This window comes from Papio anubis, chromosome 10 (assembly GCF_008728515.1).
Source record: "Papio anubis isolate 15944 chromosome 10, Panubis1.0, whole genome shotgun sequence".
Taxonomy (NCBI): domain Eukaryota; kingdom Metazoa; phylum Chordata; class Mammalia; order Primates; family Cercopithecidae; genus Papio; species Papio anubis.
Window position 1 is genome coordinate 52,644,531 of NC_044985.1, and position 24,901 is coordinate 52,669,431.

The 24,901-nt window shown below is 38.7% G+C and overlaps 1 protein-coding gene across 2 annotated transcripts in view; it reads right to left on the reverse strand.

Moving 5' to 3' along the window:
* Positions 1-5,137: 5,137 nt before the first annotated feature.
* ABCB11 (ATP binding cassette subfamily B member 11) overlaps positions 5,138-24,901 on the reverse strand; it is a 112,652-nt gene continuing 92,888 nt past the window's right edge. For both annotated transcript variants that reach the window (XM_009182379.4, XM_009182381.2), the window contains 7 exons: positions 18,922-19,125; positions 16,512-16,753; positions 14,027-14,183; positions 12,304-12,501; positions 9,550-9,756; positions 7,060-7,206; positions 5,138-6,222 (listed from right to left, as the gene is read on the reverse strand). In XM_009182379.4, the coding sequence (XP_009180643.2) occupies positions 6,022-6,222; positions 7,060-7,206; positions 9,550-9,756; positions 12,304-12,501; positions 14,027-14,183; positions 16,512-16,753; positions 18,922-19,125 (1,356 nt within the window). In that variant the 3' untranslated portion in view covers positions 5,138-6,021. The remainder of the gene's footprint in view (positions 6,223-7,059; positions 7,207-9,549; positions 9,757-12,303; positions 12,502-14,026; positions 14,184-16,511; positions 16,754-18,921; positions 19,126-24,901) is intronic.

Consider the following 24,901-nt stretch of genomic DNA (forward strand, 5'->3'; position numbering starts at 1 on the left):
CTTGAGAACGGAAGTTGATAGAAGGTTGATTTGAGCTAAGATGTGCTGTAAATGTAAATGCACCTCAGATTCTGAATATTTAGTATGATAATGTAAAACTCTCAGGATATTTTTATTGATTATGTGTTGTGATAGCAATATTTTGGATATATTGGGTTGAATAAAATATACTATTAGCATAGATTTCACCTTTTTAAAAAATTTAGGTGACTAGAAAATTTTAAATTTCCTATGTGGCTCACATTAGTGGCCCATATTATATTTCTGTTGAAAGGCACTGCTCTGACCCATGGAAAGAATGGGTGTTTCCCACTTTTATTCCTTATGTGGTAGCTGACAAGTTATAAACTACCTGTGTGACTTCGAGAAGACTATTCAACACGATGTATTGAGGTAGCGTTTTATGCCAAGTAGCTAGTAAAGCACTGGGGACATTAAGATGAACTAGGCAGTCTCTGCCCTCAAAGACCATCGATAGACATTTTAGTATATGCAGGGAGCTCTGGTCACACAGAGGACAAATGGCTGGAAATAAAAGTTACCAAAATTTGGCAGAAATTCTTCCAGACATCTTTTTACACATTCAAGTACGTACAAGCACATGCCAAACACACATAAAAGATGTGTGTATGTATGAGTGTGTGTGCATAGATGATTAGATAGATAGATAGCATACCGTCTTTGATGATCAGAAATGGTTTTTTTTTCTGCACAATATATCATGGGCATTGTTCCATAAAAAACAACAAATATAAGTCAACATCATTATTTTGGCTTCATGATAAACGTCATTGTATATATGTACCAAAACTTATTTGACCTTTACCCCATTGTCTTATTTATAGATTTGAGATTTTTTCCCAAATGATTGTGAACAACGCAGGAAGAGAAAATTGTGCTCACTTTTTGTGATTAGAAGTTTAAAATAAACTCTGATAAATGGGATCTCTGGTGAATCTATATCCGGACTCCCTTCTCTTCTGGTGATGTATCTTTCAAATCTATAATAGTTTCAGTATCTATTGTTCTAATTTTTGTGACTGTACTGCATTTCTATCCCCTTTTCATTTTAAACTTTAGTTTTTTCAATGAAAGATACACATGTACATAAGTCTTTTAGCAATTTCTTTCAGTATTCCCCTTCATCTTTTACAATAAGATGTTTTTATTGCTATTTGTTTAAATGTTTAACTGTTCAGTTTCCATTATGAAATATGAGGACCACAAGGATCCAGTTCTTTTTTTACCCATGTCCTATCCCATCCCCAGCCTACCCCACACATTTTTCTTGTTCCTTTCATAGTCTATCCATAATTCTGGTTTAGATCAGTATTAAGCTTTTACATTGATGTGACTTTGTAAATAACATACTCAGTGTAATAAAATATATTTCCTTTTTGTGTAACTTTTCTTTCCCCCTAGAGCTAATAGCTAAAAATCTCCAATCTCACTCTGTCTTCTATTATGCATTGCTAATTTACCCTCAAACTCTAGCAGAGGGTTCTGTCTTCTCTCAGCGTTCAAACCCATCAGGCAGTCCAGCAGCCCCATGTTTTTCTGGGGGACATTCCTCTCAGAACCCATGTCCCTGCCTCAGTCTGGCTCCTTCCTATGGGAAAAGCACACCTGTAATCCTGTGAGCTCCTTCCTAATCCTCCTGGACATTCCCAGCACCTCATTCTCGAGTTAGGTCATCTGTTCTTACATCCCATATCTTCCTATTTCTTTGTCTGTGCCCGTATTTTTAAAAAGAACCCCCTTTTGTGGCTTCCTGAGAAAAGATGGGGAGTAGAGGTGTTGAGACCTGCATGACTGAGAATGTCTTTAGACCTCTCTCATTCTTGAGAATAGCTTTCCTACATATAGAATGATTTCCCCTTAGAATTTTGAAGGCAAATCTTTAAGAATTTTAGTTTCATTGTCAAAAGGTCCTATGTCATTAGAGCTCTTTTTTTGTTTTGTTTTGTTTTTTTGAGACAAGGTCTTGCTCTGTTGCCCAGGCTGGAGGGCAGTGGCACGATGTTGGGTCACCAAAGCCTCAACCACCTGGACTCAAGCAATTGCCCCACCTCAGCTTCCCGAGTGGCTCATGCCACCATGCCTGGCTAATTTTTGCTTTTCCTTTTTTGTTAGAAATGGGGTTTTGCCAGGTTGCCCAGGCTGGTCTTGTACTCCTGGGCTCAAGCAATCCTCTTGCCTCAGCCTCCTAAAGTGCTGGGATTACAGGCATGAGCCACTGTGCCCGGTCACATCATTATAATTCTTTATTGATTATATGTCACACATTCCCCCTTCTCTCCTGGAAAATATTCTCCTTTTCCCTCATTTTCTAAAATTTCATAATGTGCCCAAATAGGATTTTTATTTATTATATTCAGTGTTAGGTGAACTCTTTCAGCTTGGAAATTCATATTCTTCAATTATAGGAAATGTTCTTAGACTATTTTTAAAAATAATTTCTGCCCCTCAGTTTTCTCTGAACTCTCTGGAACTAGACTACTGACTAATTATTGCACCACCTGAAAGGTTACCCTCAATTTTTTCTTTTCTTTTTTTTCCCCTACTTTTCATCTCTATCTTTCTGTTTTACTTTCAGAGAAATTTCCCCAACTTTATCTTCCAATCCTTCTATTTTTTTTTTTTCCTGTTAAGTTTTATTAACTGGGGTTATGAGGAGAGTCTGATCACAACACCAACACATTATGAAAACATTAGGAAATTACAGAAAGACTTGCAATAAGTTTAAACAGAACAAATTAAGCCAGCCCCTTGGTCTTCTGAGAAACAATGAGGTAAAATTGCAGAGACCAAATCTTTGTCAGCGATAGAGGATGCAGGTTAAAAATGTAGACATCATCGCCCTCTGGTGTTGTAAAATAACATGCAATGCTATCTATTTATTCATTTTTGAAGCTGTAATCTTCTACCTTGTCACTGAGCCTCAATTATTTCCTCAATTTCAAGCCCTCTTTAGTCAATCTTTTCCCTCATATCAATAACTTTCAAGTATCTTATTTGAAAATATAATTTGCCGGGCGCGGTGGCTCACGCCTGTAATCCCAGCACTTTGGGAGGCCGAGACGGGCGGATCACGAGGTCAGGAGATCCAGACCATCCTGGCTAACATGGTGAAACCCTGTCTCTACTAAAAATACAAAAAAATTAGCCGGGTGTGGTGGTGGGCACCTGTAGTGCCAGCTACTTGGGAGGCTGAGGCAGGAGAATGGCATAAACCCAGGAGGCAGAGCTTGCAGTGAGCCGAGATCGCGCCACTGCACTCCAGCCTGGGGGACAGAGCAAGACTCCATCTCAAAAAAAAAAAAAAAAAAAAGAAAAAGAAAATATAATTTGTATTAATTCCTCTTTCAGACTCCATAAATTCCTTTCCAGGATACTGGCCACCTCCCAGCACAAGAGTCTATGCTCTTGCTCTTTTAAATGCAAGCCAAAACAATAGCTTTAGTCTTTTTAAATCAAAATTAGAGGATTAGCATGTATTTATTGCAAACTTTAATTTCCTCTAAAAGGCATCTTTACTCTGCAACTTGTCATTGCCATTTTTCATAACCAGAATGCATTCCTTCACCATCTGCCTCCTGACTTGGCAACCATCAAGAATTCTGGCCTGACCAGTTAACTTGCTAAACCATCTTTGCTGTTATATACCAGGAAACACTGGAAAAGAGATGTAAATAATAAACCTCCATATCCTAATGTCCCAGTTTAATTTATAGGCAGAATTTCATTTGTTGGCTAAGGGAAGAAAAACCATCTACGTAGAGTGAGCTTGGGAGGAAACTGGAGTAGGGAGAAAACATGATGGCAGGATAGGTCTGTGGCAACCGTGGGTGCAGTGCTGCTCTCAAAGTTTTCATTTCTGTGACAAGAGCTCTTTTTCGTATGTTCATTTTTATTGATTCCTGTTTTTATTTAAATAGATGGAAATATCTTATCTTGACTCATTGAATACATTTATTACCACGTTTTGAGTGTTTTCCTAATCACTGCATTGGCTCTGTTAGTTCTACTTTCCTTTGTCCAGCTGTCCTATTGTTGCTTTTGCTTTATATGTTAAAATACTTCCTCAGTGTCTGGTGGTCCTTGGAGGTCAATTTCCATACAAGAGGGAGACATTGAAAAGCCTGGGGAAGCTCTGATTGAGTGGGTGCTTGTTGACTGACAGGTGGGCTTCATAGGAGGGTAATATGGCTGGAAAATTTTCTTAGGATTCCAAGGATGAGGTCCTTGACTTCTTTTCGTTTCTTTTTTTTTTTTTTTTTTGCTCTGTTGCCCAGGCTGGAGTGCAGTGATGTGATCTCGGCTCACTGCAAGCTCTGATTCCTGGGTTCACGCCATTCTCCTGCCTCAGTCTCCCGAGTAGCTGGAACTACAGGCGCCTGCCACTATGCCCGGCTAATTTTTTTATATTTTTAGTAGAGACAGGGTTTCACCGTATTAGCCAGGATGGTCTCGATCTCCTGACCTCGTGATCTGCCCGCCTCGGCCTCCCAAAGTGGTGGGATTACAGGCGTGAGCCACAGCACCTGGCCCAACCTCTTTTCTTAGATTGGCCAGTTTCCCCAGAAAATCATTCTTCAATCTCCTGCCAGAGGAGAGGGGCTGGAAGTTCTTTTGTTCATACACAGCTTTACACTCAGTCCCCCTGTCTCTTGTATGTTAGCTGCCCCTTCAACTGCACCTTGTGTGTCTCAGTGCATACCTCCCTGTGAGCCTCCTCAGAGGGGGAGTATTCAGTCTCTCGCTGGAACTGGGGAAAGGCAGCCATCCTGCTGCAGGCAGGGCTCTGCAATTCTGTTTCCATACAGGCTTTTGGCCCATTCCTCTGTCTTCAGTCCCTCTGTGCCCTTGCCTCCTCCTTCCAGAAGGACCCAGTGTTTTTACATCTTGACCTTTCTAGGGGTCTGTGGTACAAAACAGGACGTTTCTAGGCTCCCCGACTAACAGGTTACATTTTTGTTTTCTCTCATCTTGTAACTCTATTATCAGTTGTCCATTTGCTTTCTGGCTCCCAAGATTTTGCAGGTGGCATCACTGTGTTTTCTTCATTCTTCTAGATTCCTGCCACCTTTAGTTCTATGTCATTATGTGGTGTTTTGAGGGAGCAGGGGCAAACGAGTGCTTTTCTGCCATATTTACTTGCTTTTTTGTATAACACCTTATGAAACTACAGCAAAGTAAAGTACACTATTTTCATTTCATGAATAGAATTTTGCAGAAACTAAAAACAACGATCAGCATGCAGGGAGGTGCTGAGGAGTACAAGGCCTGGGAGAGAGTCCCCTGCTCCAGCCACACTGGCAGGTTCTTACAGTAATGGTAGCTTCGCCACCCCTACACCCACTCTGAAGCTGAAGCATAAATCAACAGCCCTAACTGGAAGGCCCGTGCCAATGCTTTCCCTTTCTGCCCCCTCAGCCTGAGAGCATCCACCCCTTCCCTATCCTCAGCCTTAGAGATAAAGGAAGCTGGGTTGACGTAAAAGACAACTTTAGTCAAGAAACACAGCTGGTCTTCAGTCCTTCTGTTCTTTTCAAATTTGACCTTGGTCAGGCTCAAGAAATGTTTGTTGAATGCCTGTTACAGACACGCCTCTGTGTGCACTGAAGTTTCAAAAATGCGAGACGGTTCTCTGCCCTTGAGGAGTTCAAAGTCTCACTTACTCCCTGATGTCTCACTAAGTCCCACATATTAATCAGGACTGGCTCCTGCACAGAGAAGCACTGAGTGGTGGCTGAGCCGCCACTTGACATTGGGTTTTCCGTCACATGGACCCTAGTTTCTTTCATTTTCTGTATATACATCTAAAGCAGAATTATTATGGAAGGTCACTAGAAATTAGGTTGGATTCTGATGTATGACAATGACTGTAAAAGTAAAATATTAACATTCTTCTTTAAAGAAAAAACGATCCCGGCAGTCCCCTCCTGCTGGGATCGTTTTTTCTTTAAAAACAACCCCTGTAACTGGTGCGTCATGTGTGTCTGAGATTCTTGCATTGGGTCAACTGATGGGGGATCCTGTGGTGACTAGTTTGTAGTAGGCTCCTTTTTGGGCCATCAGTTCTTCGTGGGTTCCCTTTTCAATCACCACCCCCTGTGCCATGACAGCAATGATATCCGCGTTCTGGATGGTAGACAAGCGATGGGCAATGACAATGCAGGTCCGACCCTCTCTGGCTTTGTCTAGAGCAACCTGCACCGTCTGCAAAGAGAAGATGGAAAGTTGATGCAAAGATGCATGATTGCTCCCCAGCCCACCATCATGAGAGTTCAGTTAACATGACCTGAATAACAATTCTATACTTGAGGGCAAATCCAAAGGTTTGACATGAGAGAGGATTAACTAAGTATTCTCTGAGTGCAATGCATCAGTGATTTCAATGGCAGTGCACAGGCTGAGAAATTTCAGTGGAGCAAGAAGGAAGCAAACTATGAAGCCTCTATGTAATTTTACAATATTTGATGGTTTAGCTTCCTGAAATGAAACCAAGAAAACAATGGAGGGTGGCAGTTAAGTGGCCGTTCCTGATACTGCTCTTCATTGAAGACTTTTTAGCTCTCTCCAAAATGGAATCCCAATTGTTATGGCATTAATTATACATTTTAAATTTCATAATTGTGTTCTGCTCAATTGCATCTTCTTTCATGCAAACCACACATCAGATATTACCTCTTTCTTTGTGTTGTATGTGGCCTACCTTCTCTGTCACATACCTTTAGAACTATAAAATATTTATAACGGATCATCTAGATTATTTCACTTTATTCAAGAAAGGTGATCATTTGCCTTTGGAAAAAAATGTCACTTAGCCTAAAGAATCTTAAAAACAATTCTTATTTTAAAGGTAAAATATTTTATTTGAAGCAATCTTATAGTAAATCACTTGCTCTAGATAATTGTCTTTTGGTTCCATAAAGTATTGCCAAATTCTACTGTTAATAAATCAGAAAACTGAAGATAATGCCATTTTATAAGGACAAATTTTACAGCCAAAGACTCATTTGTAACGATATCAGACTTTAGAAAATCAGTACTTACCTTTTCACTTTCTGTGTCTAAGGCAGAAGTGGCTTCATCTAGTAGCAAGATTTTAGGATCTCGTACAATGGCCCGAGCAATAGCAATGCGTTGTTTCTCCCCTCGAGAGAGTTGAGACCCCTGGGACCCAACGTTAGTTTCATATTTCTGAAAGAAGTATGGGAAGTTTGAGAAATAGAAACAGTTATTGCTCCTGTGCTGTACAGAACTCATGTCAAGTTCTCCTCTGTAATTTAAATTATTTATTTGTTGAACTAGGGAATAGTGAGTGAATCCTCCTAGAGGATGAAGGATGTCAAATCCACTTAGGAATATAAGAAAAACATGGAATTTGTGACCTTTGATGTGGGAAGCAAGGGGACTTTATTCCTCATGTCTGCATTTCTTTTAGGTTTATATTTTCAATCTCCTCCCTGTGTCCAGGTAGGAGCCCATATATGAGATCCTCCTTGATTTGAGACTGTCTGATTCTACACTCTTATCTGGAAAAATCCTTCCAAGATGGACTAATCTCAAGAATGGAAATGTCTTTGTGAGATCTTCTGGTCCATTTCTGTATTAGGGAGGCGACAACCTGGAACACAGGCCTTGGTTAGAAGCTCCACTCTGCTGCTTACTAGCTTGTGTTCATGAATAAATTATTTACATTTTTTTGAGCTGGCTAGTCATCTGAGGTGCAGTATTAACACTCACTTCACATATTTATTGTGAGTGTTAGATAAAATTAGGAAGAAAAAATCACTCATGCCTGGGATGGCTACATAAAAATTAGTTAACATTCACAGTGCGTTTACCATAGAGGTATTGTGCTAACTATTCTAGCAAGGTTATCATTAAATACACACAGAAACCATACCCACCCTATTTTTTTTAGATTACAAAACTTAGGCACAGGGAGGTAAGAAAATGGTGTAAGGACAAGTAACAAGCAGTGAAAGTGAAATCTGAATCCAGGTGAAAGTGAATCCGTCTCTCCTTTGAGTCCCTTGACTACTGCTCTTCCTGCCTTCCACAAGACGAGTTGTTTCCTTCCCCAGCTTCCCTTGCCTCCTGATGAAAGCTCCATCATGCCAGGTGAGACCCATGAAAATCTGCTTTGTCCTTGTGGAGACAAAGTGCTCAGAGAAGGGTACCATGGGGAAGTCTGTATGAGGACAATGTAGTAAACCAGCTCCATGCCAGCGCCTCGCCCCAAATGAGTAGGTATTCAATAAGGGTTTGTGGGATAAATGAGTCTCCCAGGAGACACACAAGCTTTGCTTTTGAACTCTGGATTCAGCAAATAGTAATTTCCATGTGCTTATAGATTGGGCTAACAGGTAAGAACCGGGCCAAGAGCCTAACACTTAGGAGACTGTGAAAAGAGCAAACAAAAAGCCCTCCACAAACACCACAAAATTTATAAACATAATCACTTATAAAGAAAAACAATTTTCCCAGGGATATTTTTAAAAAGTAAGTAGAGAAGGTAAAAGGTAAAATTTGGCCCTACAATTTGGTTTCCATGTTTTAATTTTTCTTGTGATCAAAACTAAGAGGGACTTTTGGTGGATGGGAAAATGCAGAGACAATATTGTGTGAAATCTGGACTTGGCTCTGGCAAAGTAAGAGACACCAAGGCAGGTGCAACTTACCCACCACCCATGGTACACACTGCCAAGTAATGAAATAATGATGATGGCAGTAATACCAGCGGCAGCTTTCTTTGTGTAGCTATTAAGTGTGTTTTCTTCATTTTAACGTTATTTTCTTGCATTTTGCAGATGGAATAGACAATCTCAGAAAGGATAATTGTCCCAAAGCTATGAAGCTACTAAGTGGCAAAGCTTGGATGCAAGCCCAGGTCAGCTCCAAATCTCAGGCTTTTCCCCACTATGCTAAACTAAAGCTCAATGTGCAAAATAATTCTACAAAAATAGCATCCATTGCATTGGGCAATCCAATATTTTCCAAAATTAAAGAGTATGTTGATGAAGGATATTTCTTTTGCTTAAAAAACTAAGACAGTCCGGGGCCACTGTGAGATAAATTGTGTACCCTTTGACCTTCTAGAGCCACAGTCATAATACAGATTGAATATTTCTTATCAGAAATGCTTGGAACCAGAAGTATTTCAGATTTTGGACTTTTTCAGATTTTGGAATATCTGCATATAATGAGATATCTTGGGGATAGGACTCAAGTCTAACCACAAAATTCATGTTTCTTATCTACTTTATACACATAGCCCAGAAGTAAATTCCTACAATATTTTTAATAATTTTGTGCATGAAACAAAGTTTTGACTGCATTTTGACTGTGGCCCATCATACGAGGTCAAGTATGAAATTTTCCACTTGTGGGATCATGTTGGCCCTCAAACAGTTTTGAATTTTGGAAAATTTTGGATTTGGGATTTTCAGATTAGGGATGCTCAACCTGTACACTTTGGTCGTTCTACTTCTCCCCATCCTTGTCTCCCCCAGGGAATGGCTCTGACTTCGTACTCACCTCTGGGAGTGACATGACAAAATCATGCAGCTGAGCCTGTTTTGCAGCTGCTATGACTCTTTCCACGGGAATTTCTTTGGTGTTGTCTCCATACTTGATATTGTCCATTATGCTACAGGCAAACAACACTGGTTCCTGGGAAACTATTCCAATGTTTGAGCGCAGGAACTGGATGTTTACTTTTTTGCTGTCATGCCCATCTATCATCTGCCAATAGAAGAGATGACAGGTCATTAAGTTTTCAGAATTTCAGCAGCGAGGAAAGTTCATATGCTAGCGTTAGGCGTTATGCAGGACATTTGGCTTGTTTAACAGACAGCAATCCCAAGGCTAAAATTACGGAATAAATTATGCTGCCTTTGACCTGTGGATGTAATGTCTATCAGGAGTGGCATCCATGTTAACACTAATCAGACTATAGGACTATTTATTTCCTGAACTCTGGCTCTACAGGTGAAACAAATGAGAAAGATGCTCAGGTATTCAGGTAAGAAACAACTTCCCCTTACTTTGCTGCAGCACACTCTCTACAAATATACAGGGTTGCTCTATTTTGAGACTCATGAGTTACGGAAAGGATTTTTGTCTGGGAAGCTTTTGGGCAATATAAGGATCAAACCTGTTTTCTTGATTTTACTAACGCCATTCTCTGAATAACTGAGGTAATAAAACCAAGTAAAAAAGGAATACATTTATTCACTTAGTCAATCAACAAACATATATTTGAATCACCTGCCACAAAGCACCATCCTAAGCAGACTATGTCTGCTACGTAAAGAAAATATTATCTCTGTTTCCTTGGAACTCACAGTCTAGTTAGGCAGTGAAGTACAGGTACTTGAATATCTACAACATGAGCTGGTTCACAAAAAAGTCCTAGAATATTAAAGGCACAGTATGCCTAACGTACTACTGTAAAGTATTTGGCCCTATTATTTCAGAAAAAATGGTGATAAATGGTATGAACAGATTATATTTAAGATAATTTCTAAGTAATGGAAAAAGCAAACACTATTAGAAAAAGTATAAAGCATTTCTCAATAACAATTAGCCCTGGCTTTGCTTTATGCAAGGAAATCTTTAGTTGCCTCTTTCAAGTTTTTCTCAGCATGTCTTTTCATAATGTTATCTGTCCTCATTACACTAAAGATTATACTATTCAGGGAAGTCAGAAAGGCCACTTTCAAAATATTAGCATTCAACAGTGAATCAAGTATGGAGCAAAATAAAACTTTTTCAGACCTATATCTATGAACGATTTCTTAGAAAATTACTTGTGGATGAGCTCCAACAAAGGGGGGTGAAAACTATGAAAAGGGCATTTATGGGAACTATGAAATAATGCAAGGAATCCTAATCCAAGGAATCCTAATCCTAGGAAATATCACAGGGAACTCACAGGACGACAACTATTCAACAGGCAAAGGTTGCAAGTGACAGAAATGAGGGAATAGATGGCCTGAGAGGGACATTGGAAGAACACAAAGGTTTTCATAAAGACAAAGAATACAAGAAAAAAAGAAACCTTTCAGAAAAACAATCAAGAAAAAATATAACACAAATGTAACTCATTATTTGACTAAGGGATGAACAATATTTACATAATCATTTAAAAAGCTGTCAATTGGTTTTCAACTTTTAGAATCAACTTAGAGTGAAAGCAGGAAAGATAATGTTGTAAACAGAATGTGCTCTGAATTCTTGATAATAGTGCAGTTAGAACTTAAGAGGTAAAAGAAGGGAGTAAGAGGTGAAAATAAAGGTAGGATTGCTAACATTTTTATTTTAGAAAGCGAGAATTCAAGAGGAACTATCTACAGGTGGTGGAAGAGCAACGGAAGCAGATCAGAAGTTTACAGATTTATAAATAGAAGGTCTAAAAAATGATATAACTACATTGGGAGGAGGTAGGAAAAAGGAGGGGGTGGTGAGGGTAAGTAGATTTTTATCTCTTGAGAATAAATCACAGAGAGTCTAAATTTGTTAAATCATGAAACAGCAGGAGCACATTATTTAAAGACATAAAAGTAATCATCAGCAGATCAAAAACATCAAGTGGTCAAAGATAGTTGCCTTTGGGCAGAGAAATGTGGAGTGGGAGTGTAAGCATAAAGCAGGGGGGCAACTTTTCATTATAAATGTTTGTTATTTGATTTTGTGACCTTATGTATATATTACTTTTAAAGAAAGAAAAAAAGGACAGAAAAGAGAAAGAAATGTTATGAAAAATAAATAACAAAGCTATTCACCAAAATTTCAAATATCTTTGCCAAAGATTTACGGTACATGGCTCTCAATCTGAGTTCCTTGCCTTATTTAGATTTCAGCTTCTTGAACAAGGATTGTCTTAGATCTTTTCATGCTAAATCTCCTTTCTTGCTCATTTATCATTATTTCCCTTATCACTCTACTTTTTTCATTCCTGGTCATTAGTTTTCTGATTAGTCTGCACTTTCTGCTCCATTTACGGGTAAATGAATGCTTCTATTAAATACACTCATCTCCAGCTTTGCAGTGTGCCCAGTTTTCTTTGCCTAACTGGTCAGCAGGCCATCTGGAACTGGGGAAAATCTGACATTAGAAATTGTGAGGGAGAATAAGGCGAAGCAGCAAATGACTGGGACTGGAAAATATGCATGGGGTAATGCCTAAGGCAAGCATTTTACAGTGAGTCTGGCAAAGCAAAAACTTGAAGCCAAAACCTTGGAAATAGTCTGCAGAAGGCAAAATTCTCAAAAAGGTTGTGTGGCTTACCACTTTTCCTTGATCAGGATCATAGAAACGTTCCAACAGCTGAATGCTGGTGCTTTTGCCACATCCACTGCTCCCAACAAATGCCAGTGTCTGCCCTGGACTAATCGACACTGAGAGACCATTCAGAACTTGCGTGTCAGGTCGAGAAGGATATGTAAATTTACAATCAACAAAATCAATCTTCCCCTGGAAGTTGTTCTGTGGATGGGAGGATCAAAATTAGAGATGCTCTTACTGGAGCCTAGAATATTGAAAACACACCTAAATCTTGAGTTTAAAATCCCTACTTGAGATACCTTCAAACCACGCTGCCAAAATGCAAAGTATAGAGACAGTAACTTAATAAAAGGACATTCCATTTTCTATTCTGAAAGATGTAGTATAAAGAAAGGCTTGGGCAACAAAATTAAAGACATTTGACTCCCCCATTCCCAGTCTAACCTAAGGGAATTTTCTTGCCATCCATTCCTGACATTCTGAATAGAAGAGAACAGCTGGAAGATATTACATCACAGAAGCCAGTAACTGTCCAAACCCTATAGCTTTGTTCCCCCAAAGACTAAAAATAATGTTACACTTAAAACGACCTAGAAAGAAAGTTACCTGAGGTCTGTACTGCAAAGGTGAATATTTTCTATTGTACTTTGGTGTGCTTAAAACTCTCTAACCTATAAACTCTAGAAATGGATAGACATTTAACAGAACACACAGAAACTTTACATTTACTGAACTGAAGGAGAAATTTTACAAATTTAGAAAGATAACGAATTTAGCTTAGCTTTACTAGTGTTTAGGTTTGCTTTGCTTTCTGGAACATACTAAAATTTTCAAAAATAGGTAGAGAAGATTTAAAAATACATATCTATCAATTAGAAGAAGATATTTTGTCAAGATTGAATTAATTTTCTGGACATCCACATAAGCTAAAACTTGAATCAAGATGAACATGAATTAAATCAACGTTATTGGACAGGAAGAATTGATTTTTCTACATTCCGTATCAGAACATCAATAGAAAATACAGTGGTTAGGCAGATCTCAGAGGACAACTGGCTTCATTCATTCAGGAACTAAGTGTATTTTATATTACACAGAATTTAGCATTCATTGAAAGTCATCGCCTTGTTCAAATGCCAGCTTTAGGAATAATTTTTGATGCTAATTTACTTTATTCCTGTGTAGTTATAAATCTACTTTGTGTCCACTCCGAGTACGTATGAATCAACCCATACACAGCAGGAATTTAGAAGCCAAGTGGTATTGATGGCCATCCCTAATGGCTGTCCTGCACACACACACACACACACACACACACACGCACAACCTTACCCCTCATCAATACTTACACATTTTATTTATGTATTTTATTAGACTTTAACTTCTGGGGTAGATGTGCAGAATATGCAGGTTTGTTACATAGGTATACATGTGCCATGGTGGTTTGCTGCACCCATCAACCTGTCATGTACATTAGGTATTTTTCCTAATGCTATCCCTCCCCTACCCCCAGCCATCCCCTGACAGGCCCCAGTGTGTGATGTTCCCTGCTCTGTGTCCATGTGTTCTCATTGTTCAACTCCCACTTACGAGTGAGAACATGCGGTGTTTGGTTTTCTGTTCTTGTGTTAGTTTGCTGAGAATTACGGTTTCCAGCTTCATCCCTATCCCTGCAAAGGACATGAACTTATCCCTTTTTATGGCTGCATAGTATTCCAACACTTACCCATTTTTCTCCTGCACTACTGTATACACTGATTGGGGGTTGTCGGTCCAGCAGTTCAAAAAAGCGTGCAGCTGATATTTTAGCTTTTGCATAACTTGGGGTGTAAGAGAAGGTTCTTCCAAGAGCTGTCGCACTCAGTACAACTGCAGAGATCACCCTGTAACCAGACAGACACACAGGCAGAGAGCAGGGAGGAGTAGTTGGTGTGATGACCTGAGGGCAGAAGTTTGGGGATCTAGCCCTGGTTCTGCTAGGAAAGGACCAAATATCCTTAAGCAAGTCACTTTAGATTTAGATTTGTCTGGGAATGAAGAGGGTGGTGTTTAAGAGATTAGCAGTTTCCAACTGTGTTCTGTGAAAAAGGGGTAAGAAGAGGACTGAATGAGCATGAAGGAGAGAGCTCAGACCTCCAAACCTTTATTTGACCACAATAGCTTCTTTTAAGAAAATTGTTGGAGGGGGAAAAAGACTTCTGAAGGTTTTTTTTTTTTTTTTTTTTTTTTAAAGAAAAAGCAGGCTTGAAAGATCACCAGATTGAGTTGATTTTTCTAGAATTGTAACAGTTTTTTGAACCTATAATAGATATGTAAAAGATAATGATTGATGATGTAAGCTTCAATTCTGTACCAGGTATGTATATAAGTTATGCTTCAGAGAGCAAGACAGATGAAATTGCCTGTCTCCTTCTTCTTGTGTTAGCCTCTAACTATATTCAACATGTACTTAATTAATGAGAGTGAGTGAATGAATGAATGAATGATAAATATAATGAGAGATAACTTTGTTGCTGTACAGACTGTGATGTGAGTAGTAGCCCCCAAAGCTGTTCACCTGCACTGTCATGCACAGAGGGTCTGCCTGGGATGGGGATAGGGATAAGGGATGTGTCTTTGTGTGTCACACTGCTCAGTTCATAAGCAGGAATTGTTTTAGGCCAGAATTGCAAATCCAAACATCTCCAGGAGCCCAATTTAAAGCCTAAGGGAATGAAAAGCACTTGAAATGAAATGGAAAATGGTGGAAGATGACCTTCCAATTTTTAAAGTGAAGCCTGAAATTCAGTTTTCCGTAGTCCCAGAATTTTTTTTTTTTTTTTTTTTTTTTTGAGATGGAGTCTTACCCTGTCACCCTGGCTGGAGTGCAGTGGCATGATCTCAGCTCACTGCAGCCTCCGCCTCCTGGGTTCAAGCGATTCTCCTGCCTCAGCCTCCCGAGTAGCTGGGATTACAGGTACACACCACGACACCCGGCTATTTTTTTGTATTTTTTGTAGAGACGGGATTTCGCCATGTTGGCCAGGCAAGTCTCAAACTCCTGACCTCAAGTGATCCACCCACCTTGGCCTCCCAAAGTGCTGAGATTACAGGCGTGAGCCACCGCACCCAGCCTGTAGCCCCAGATTTTTACACGTTGGCAAAAAATTATTCTAAAACCTTAATATAAACTAAATAAAAATAACCCAATGGTTTGCGTTTTTTTCTAATTTAGATTAGTAGCTTTAAATATCAAAGATTTAGAAAAGAGAGACTTTCCTGGCTGGGTGGGTGTAGTGGAGCGGGAGAGAAGTGCTGAAAGAGACACCAGGTGAGAAGGCGGGACTCATGGCTAGAGGAGGAAACCCAAGAACAGATTCCTATAGGACCACTTTTCCCTGCCCTCCAAACCTTTCTCAGACCATCTCCACCTTTATACCCGGCCCTCTCCCCCACCCATATACATGTGTACCTCATTCCCCAGTACGCTGACTCCCTTAGGCTTTCACCTCTGGAAATGTGAGAAATTGGACTCAAAGCTAATCTTATTAGAAAAGCAGGCTTTGGCTATACGAATGGAACATCATTTACCTGTATGGCCTATGCTGTCTCTGCCTAGGAGCAGTCAGCTGGGAACATGCCCTCTTTGCAAGAGAGGAGTTCACATAAAACAGTTCTTTATGAACCATCTTAGCCAAGGCCTCTAGATTTTCTCAGCATTAACATCTGTGGCAGATAGTTTATAAACAATGATCATATTAATTCACACTATCATGCATCCCTTTGCAACATGACTTTTTTACTCCTCTCATCAAAAAGTGGATTCTATTTTTTTCTATTCCTTAAACCTGGGCGTGATGGTATGACTTTCTTTGGCCAAACAGAAAATTAGAAAGTCTCTTTGCATGGAGAGACTTGAAAAGTACTTGCACAGTGGGGCTTGCCCTCTTTTGTGGCACTTGGAACTCTGAGGCCATAATATGAAGAAAAGAAGCTCATCTGCTTGACAGGCCATGTGGAGACAGAAGAATACACAGAAGCCTGACTGAATCAGCCCAGGTCAGAAGAACCACCCTGACGACCCACAGAATCTTGAAAAATAATTAATCCCACCTATTGTAAGACACCAAGCTTGGGACTGTTTGTTAAGCAGCAAAAAAGCTAACTGACAGAACCAGGCTATTCCTTCCTTGTGTGTTGATCTTTTCTCACCTTGGCTGGATATTCCTCACCTGAACACGTAGCTGAAATGGAGCCCCTCATTGGGGATTAAGTAACCTCCATATCTGTAGGAAGCAGAATTCGCAACAAACAGGATGCACTGGGAAAAGGCAAAGCAGAATCCATAAACGTTGGCTTTCTGAATGGCTGTCTTGAGGGGCTTCTCCAGCTCAGTCTCAAGTGTTTCAATGAACCGCCTCTCCTTTCCAATTCCAGCCACAGTGCGGATGTTACTGAGGGCTTCGTTTGTAATCTGAAGATCGAGAAAGAGTCTTAGGAATACAAGGGCAGAAATAACTCCTTTCATGACATTTCAATGGCTGCGTGGATTAGATGGTGCAAATGGCAGAATGTGGTACAAATCAGAGAATGCATCATCTGGGAATACAAAGAAGTGGCTGGAGATCAACCCAACTGGACCACGAGACAATTTTTCAGTTAAATTCAAGTTTCCCTTAATTCTAACATGGCATGGCTTTGTTGCCTCCACTTGTGGTGGAAGAAAGAAGGAAAAATAAAGGTACACAGTTATCCTTGAAAGCTTTTTAGCTTCTTCGTTAATTCATTTGAAATGTATAAAATGGTATCTTTAAACATCTTCTGAGACAAAAGATTAATAATATACATTTAAAATATTAGATTATATTTTCTTAAAAAATCAATCTGGCCAAATATTATATAACTTAAATTAGTTTTAGCAGTAAACAAAATTAATTAAATTTATTTGCAAATAATGTTTTAGGAAAAATGAGTATTTATACCTCTAGTGGTAAAACAATACTTTTTTTTCCATAGCATTAAAAAATGTTTAAGTTGTATATATTTAGGGGGTATGAGTGCAGATTTCTTGCAGGCATATATTGTATAGTGGTGATATCTGGGCTTTTAGTGTACCCATCACCCGAATAATTAATTTCATATACAATAGGTCATTTTTCAACCCTCACTGCCTCCCGCCCTCCCTCCTTTTGTGGTCTTTAATGTCCACATTAAAGATGTAGACATCTTCCACATCTTTATGTCCATCCATACCCACTAACATAACTTGAAATGAGTAGGAAATGTATCTTTTAGTCTATATTATGAATTTGTATTTGTTTTAACCCACACTCTAGGGCAAGTAATCACTGTTTCTGAATTAGGGTCTTACCCTAAAAAGGCAAAAAGGTAGGCCCCTTTGTTCCATTAACATATGAAGTCCTTTTGGCTTCTGCCTACTTGAACAGAGTTCACGTTCCCTTTTTTAAAAGAGACAGAACCTAAGTTATTGTGAATTTGTTAAAAGAGTGTGTATATGTATGTGTGATTTCTTTCTTTTTTCTTTTCTTCCTTCTTCACTCCCTTCCTTCCTTCCTTCTTTCCTTTCCTTTTCTCTTTTTTCTTTCTTTTCATTTCTTTTCTTTCTTTCGTTCTTTTGTTCTTTCCCTTCCTCCCTTCCTTCCTTTCTTTTTTTTTTTTTTGATGGAGTTTTGTTCTTGTCACCTAGGCTGGAGTACAGTGGCGTGATCTTGGCTCACTGCAGCCTCCATCTCCTGGGTTCAAGTGATTCTCCTGCCTCAGCCTCCCGAGTAGCTGGGATTACAGGCACCTGCCACCATGCCCAGATAATTTTTGTCTTTTTAGTAGAGATGGGGTTTCACCATGTGGACCAGACTGGTCCTGAACACCTGACCTCAGGTGATCTGCCTACCTCGGCCTCTCAAAGTGTTGTAATTACAGGCATGAGCCACTGGCCTCCCAAAGTGTTGGGATTACAGGCGTGAGCCGCTGGTCTCCCAAAGTGTTGGGATTACAGGTGTGAGCCACCGCCCCCGGCCTGTGTGATTTCTTATACTTGAGAAGTGTTTATGCCACCATCCCTCATTTACCCCCAAGGACAAGATATTAATTAGAACACACTTTAAAATGTGTAGCTAAAACCTAAGTGTATCCAAAACCTAAACTGCAGCTCATAATTCTAGTTGGGAAAGACACTTGGCCCAAGCCTGGGGGACACTACGGTGTGAAGAGAAAAGGCGTATGCCATTAAAACCATCATAGCTCCTCTATGTATGGAAAGCATGGCTCAGGGAAACCATTAGATTGCAAAAGCCTCACAGCCAGAAAACTGAACTATCTACCCCTGCAAGTGAGAGTGTACCAAATTGGAATGTGGAACGAATCACTATGCGAGAGGAAATTGAACAGGCAATCCTCTGTTCACCCCACTATTTCTCCACGCCGGCTCAAACTCAGAGCCTTGGAGCCTTATTGCCTCAGTCTTTGGGCCAAATATGCATGGAAAGGGTGGTGGAAGGTTCTTAAGTGTGCCTGTCTGTGGGCTGACAGCTTCCTTAAGTCTCTTCCTACTATTTGTTTTTAACAATTTGTCTGATAGACACTCAACCATGAGGAATGGGAAAATTAGATGTGCAAGATTACCTGTCCCACCATCTCCAGGGCCCGCTTATCTCGAGAGGCAAATCCTGTCAACATCCTGGTCTGTGTGGCTCCTGATAAAGCCAAGAAGGGGAAGAAGCACAAGATGACCAGGCTCAGCTTCCAGCTAAAGTAGAAGGCAATGATCATGGCCACAGTGACGTTAGTGAAGGAATTGACCATCATCCCAATCTGAGAGCCGGCAGCCTGCAAACCAAAAAGCAATCAACCCATCTCAGACACACAGTCTCTTTTACCAACTACCATTATACAAAAAGGTCAGATCTTTTATAAAATTGCGATAAAATATATATAACAATATATATCATTTTAATCATTCTTAAGTGTACAATTCAGTGGCATTTCACAATGTTGTGTAACCATCACGCATCTATACCTAAAGCTTTAAAAATCATGCCCAACAAAACTCTATATCCATTAAACAATAACCTCCCTTTCTTCTCTCTCCCTCAAGCTCTTGGTGACTTCTATTCTAACTCTCTGTCTGTGTAAATTTGCCTACCCTAGGTACTTCTAGAAGTAGAATTATACAATATTTTTCCTTGTGTATCTGGCTTATTTTGCTAAGCATAATGTTTTCAAGCTTCAGCCATGTTGTAGCAGGTATAAAAATTTCATTCCTTGTTATTTTTATTTTTTGTTTATTTTATTTATTTTGGGACAAGGTCTCTGTCACCCAGGCTGGAGGACAGTGTCATATTATGGCTCACTGTAGCCTTGACTTCCTGGGCTCAAGCACCCCTCCTGTCCCAGCATCCTAAGTAGCTGGGACCACAGATGCATGCCACTACACGTGCTAATTTTTTAATCTTAGTAGAGATGAGGTCTCACTATGTTGCCCAGGCTGGTTTTAAACTTAAGCTCAAGTGATCCTCCCACCTTCGCCTCCCATAGTGTTAGGACTGCAGGCATGAGCCACCACACCTAGCTTCATTCCCTTTTAAAACTGAATATTCCATTGTATGCATATATCACGTTTTGTTTATCCATTCATCCATTGATGGACACTGGGGTTATTTCCAACTTTTGGCTATTGTGAATAATGCTGCTATGAACATTGGTGTATAAGCACCTTTCAAGTCCCTGCTTTCAATTCTTTTGGATATAGACCTAGGAGTGGAATTGCTGGGTCATATGGTAGTCCTCTGTTCAAAAAGTTTATTTTTTTTAAATGATTAAGTTCTTTTAAATGATGAGCACCCATAATGTATCTGAAGGCTGAATTAATTAAAAGGTTCTTTATTCATAGCTTATCCAAAGTTCATTATTGACTAATCTCATTTTATGAGTGTCAGTGCAAGAGCAGTCTGTCTGAGATTAATGCAGCCCTAAACACAGGCTACACATGTGTCAGGTACTGATGCATTTGGCTTGTTTGACGATATCCAGTCATGGGGCTTGAGGTAATATTACTTATTCAATGAAGATTAATGCTTGCTCTATAATTATGTTTTTGAAGTTGATACAAGACTGTTGCAAGATACCACCTTGATTCTCATTGAACTTAGTCTGCTCATTGGTACAAAGTTACATGCTGCTGTAATACACAGCTATGTAGTCAATGCAGATGGACAAAATGGATTCAGTCCCAATGTAGATGGATAATGGACCACTGTGGTAATTATATCTTACTAATCAGAGTATCCAGTGGTTCCAAATCTTCGTTTCAGTTGCAGCTAGGCAGGTATGACCCAAGCTTGGTATACTCTGCAGAAAATACTAGGGTGAGGAAAATTACATCACTTCTTTTTAAAATTGTAGAAACACATTATTATTTTAGACAAAAAAATGTAAAACAACCAAAGGTAAGGTTTTAGTCACCATTAGATGCTAAGGCAGTGTTATTCAGGAATAATTTGCATCTTTATATTGAATTGAAGACACAAATGGAATATAAAATTGTGTCCCAAAGCAGGATTCCCATGTGTTAGTGCCAACTTCCTTGGAGACTAACAGGCTAAATCAAGAATTTCTCATTTGTACACCCATGTTCATAGCAGCATTATTCACAATAGCCGAACAACCTGAATGTCCACTGACAGATGAATGAATAATGAAAACATGATATATCCATAAAATAAACATCCATAAAAATATAGCTCTGATACATACTACAGTATAAACTTCAAAAACATCACATTACATGAAATAAACCAGACATAAAAGGATAAATTCATATGATTCCACTTAGATGAGGAACATAGAGTAGTCAGATTCATAGACACAGAAAGTAGAATGGTGGTGGCCAGGGCTGAGGGGAGGGAGAGCAGGATGGGGAGTTACTGCTTCAAGGGTACAGAATTTCTGTTTGGAACGGTAAAACATTTCTAGAGATGAATAGTGGTGATGCTTGCACAACAATGTAAATGTACTTAATGCCACTCAGCTGTACATTTAAAGATAGTTAAAGTAGTAAATTTTATGTTACAAATGTTTTACTGCAATTTTTTTAAAAAAAGAATTTTTGGTTGGCAAGGACTGTCAGGCATTACCGAGTGCTTGAAAAGCAACTTTGCAGTTCTTTGGGATGTCCTTGCTTCCTTTTACATTTTATTCAATTGGTATTTTTAGAAAATTAAAAATAATACAGCCTAAGACACAAACAAAACATACATATTTAACAATATATACATATATATTTATTTTTTTCTTTACAAAAAGGACTCATACTCTACATATTACTTTGTACTTTGACTTTTTTTCACTTATCGATGTTACTTAACTATCCTTCCAGATCAATATACAGGAACACTTTAAAAAATAGCTGTGTAATATTCCTTAGAATAAATGTATCATAATCGATTCAGCTATTTTCCTGTTAGTGGATATTTGGGTAGTTTCCAGGGAATTTTATTAATTTTTTGGTTAATATAAAAAATGACAAATGTCCTTGAACACACATGCTTACACAATAGGAGGGAATTCACTCACGAGAATTCTGGTCAAAGAGTATATAATTAAAAAAAAAAAGAATTTCTGGTTGGCAAGGACTGTCAGGCATTACAGAATACTTGAAAAGCAACTCTAAAGTTTTTTGGGGGGATATCATTATTTACTATTATTCTCCAAAACATTTGCTTACTATTATTTGCTATTACTCTCCAAAAAACATTGAAAAACTTTGTACATTATATGAGAGTGTCAGTTATTCCCCATCCTCATGAGTATTATTCATGATGGTTTCAGGAACACTACACATAATATGGTTATATGAGGGATATTACTATTCATTATAAATGTTTTTCTAGTTTATCATTTGTTTATATAAAAGTTTTGAGTTTATGAAGTCCAACATGTCTACTTTGTAGTTTTGAGTTTTTGTCTTGCTTGAGAGGATCCCCTCTACTACCACTCTTATTTCTCAATGAGCTCTAGCTAATATAATAAGAAAATAAAATAATATGAGTATAAACATGAAAAAAGAAAAAAGAGATAAAATGATCTTTTTTGCATTTTTTGCTTTGCGGTTATTGTGACTTTTACTAATTGAAGGCTCGTGGCAACCCTGCATATGCAGAGCAATTCTATTGGTGCCGTTTTTCCAATGATATGTGCTCGCTTTATGTTTCTGCATCACATTTTGGTAATTCTCACAATATTCAAACTTTTTCATTATCATATCTGTTATGGCGACCTGTAATCAGTGATCTTTGGCATTATCGTTGTATTCGTGTTAGAGCACACCATGAACCACGCCCAAATAAGACTGAAAACTTATTCAATAAATGTGTTTGTTCTGACTGCTCCACTGACTGGCCATTCTCTGTCTCTCTGTCTCTCTGTCTCTCTCTCTCTCTCTCTCTCTCTCTCTCTCTCCTCAGACCTCCCTATTATCTGAGACACAATAATATTGAAATTAGGCCAATTAATAACACTACCTTGGCCTCTAAGTGTTCAAGTGAAATAAAGAGTCACACATCTCTCACTTTAAATCAAAAGCTAGAAATGACTAAGCTCAGTGATGAAGGTGTGTCGAAGGCTGAGACAGCCTAAAAGTTAGGCCTCATGCGCTGAACAGGTAGTCAAGCTGTGAATGCAAAAAAAAAAAAAAAAACAAACAAAAAAAAGTTCTTGAAGGAAATTAAAAGTGCTATTCCAGCGAACACACAAATAATAAGCAAGTGAAGTGAACCAGATTTATTGCTGACATGAAGAAAGTTTGAGTGGTTTGGAGACAAGATCAAACCCACTACAACATTCCCTTAAGCCAAACCTAATTCAGAACAAGGTCCTAACTCTCTTCAATTTTAGTAAGGCTGAGAGAAGTGAGGAACCTTCGGGACAAAAGTTGGTTCATGAGGTTTAAGGAAAAAAGCATCTCTACGATGTAAAAGTGCAAGGTGAAGCAGCAGTGCTAATGTAGAAGCTGCCACAAGTTCTCCAGAAGATCTAGCTAAGGTCATTGATGAAAGTGGCAATACCAAATAACAGATTTTCCATGTTGACAAAACAGCTTTCTATTGGAGGAAGATGCCATCTAGGACATTCATATCTAGAAAGGAAAAGTCAATGCCTGACTTCGAACTTACAAAAAACAGGCTGACTCTCTTGTTAGGGGTTAATGCAGATGATGACTTTAAGTTGAAACTTACCATTCCAAAAATTCTAGGCCCCTAAGAGGTATGCTAAATCTACTCTGCCTATGCTTTATAAATAGAATAATAAAGGCTGGATGACAGCACATCTGTTGAAAACACAGTTTTTTGAATATTTTAAGCTATTGTTGACAACTACTGCTCAGGAAAATATATAGCTTTCAAAAATATTAGTGCTCATTGACAATGCACCCAGTCACCCAAGTGCTCTGATGGAGATGTACAAGGAGATGAATGTTGTTATGCCTGTTAACCCAACATGAATTCTGCAGCCCATGGGTCAGTGAGTAATTTTCACTTTGAAGACTTTTTATTTAAGAAGTAACATTTTACAAGGCTACATCTGCCATAGTGATTCCTCTGAGGGAACTGGGCAAAGTAAATTGAAAACCTTCTAGAAAGGATTCACCATTCTAGATGCCATTAAACACATTTGTGATTCATGGGAGGAGCTCAGAATATCCACATAAATAGGTGCTTGAAAGAAGTTGATTCCAACCCTCACGGATGACTTTGACGGTTCAAGACTTCAGAGGGAGTAACTGCAGATGTCATGAAAATAGCAAGATAACTAGAATTAGACGTGGAGTCTGAAGATGTGCTGCATTAAATTGCTGCAATTTCATGATAAAATTTGAATGGATAAGCAGTTGCTTCTTATGGATGAGCAAAGTGGTTTCTTGAGATGAAATCCACTCCTGGTGAAAATGCTATGAACATTATTGAAATGATTATAAAGGAGTTAGAATATTACATAAACTTAGTTGATAAAGTAGCAGCAGGGTTTAAGAGAACTCAATCCAATTTTGAAAGACATTCTACTGTGGGTAAAATACTATCAATCAGCATTACATGCTACAAATAAATCTTTCATGAAAGGAAGAGTCAATTGATGAGGCAAACGTCACAGTTGTCTTATAAGATATTGCCACTCTAACCTTCAGCAACCACCACCATGATCAGTCAGTTGCTGTTAATAAATTAAGATATGTACATTGTTTATTTTTAGACATAATGCTATTGCATAGTTAGTAGAATACGGTATAGTGTAAAACATAACTTTTATATGTACTAGGAAGCCAAAAATTAGTGTGACATGCTTTATTGCAATATTCTCTTTATTGTGGTGGTCTGAAACCAAACCTGTAATATCTCAGAACTATATCTGGCATTTTATTATATATCTAGAAAACCCAGTAGACTATATTAAATTTCTAAAATTAAAACTTACAAGAGAGCATGGAAAGTCCTTAAGATAAGTATACAAAAACTAATAGCTTTCATCTCAACTCATTTACAGATATAATTGAGAAAAACGTCTCATTCAAAATAGTGGAAAAAATACATGAGAAAAAGTGAGCAAGATA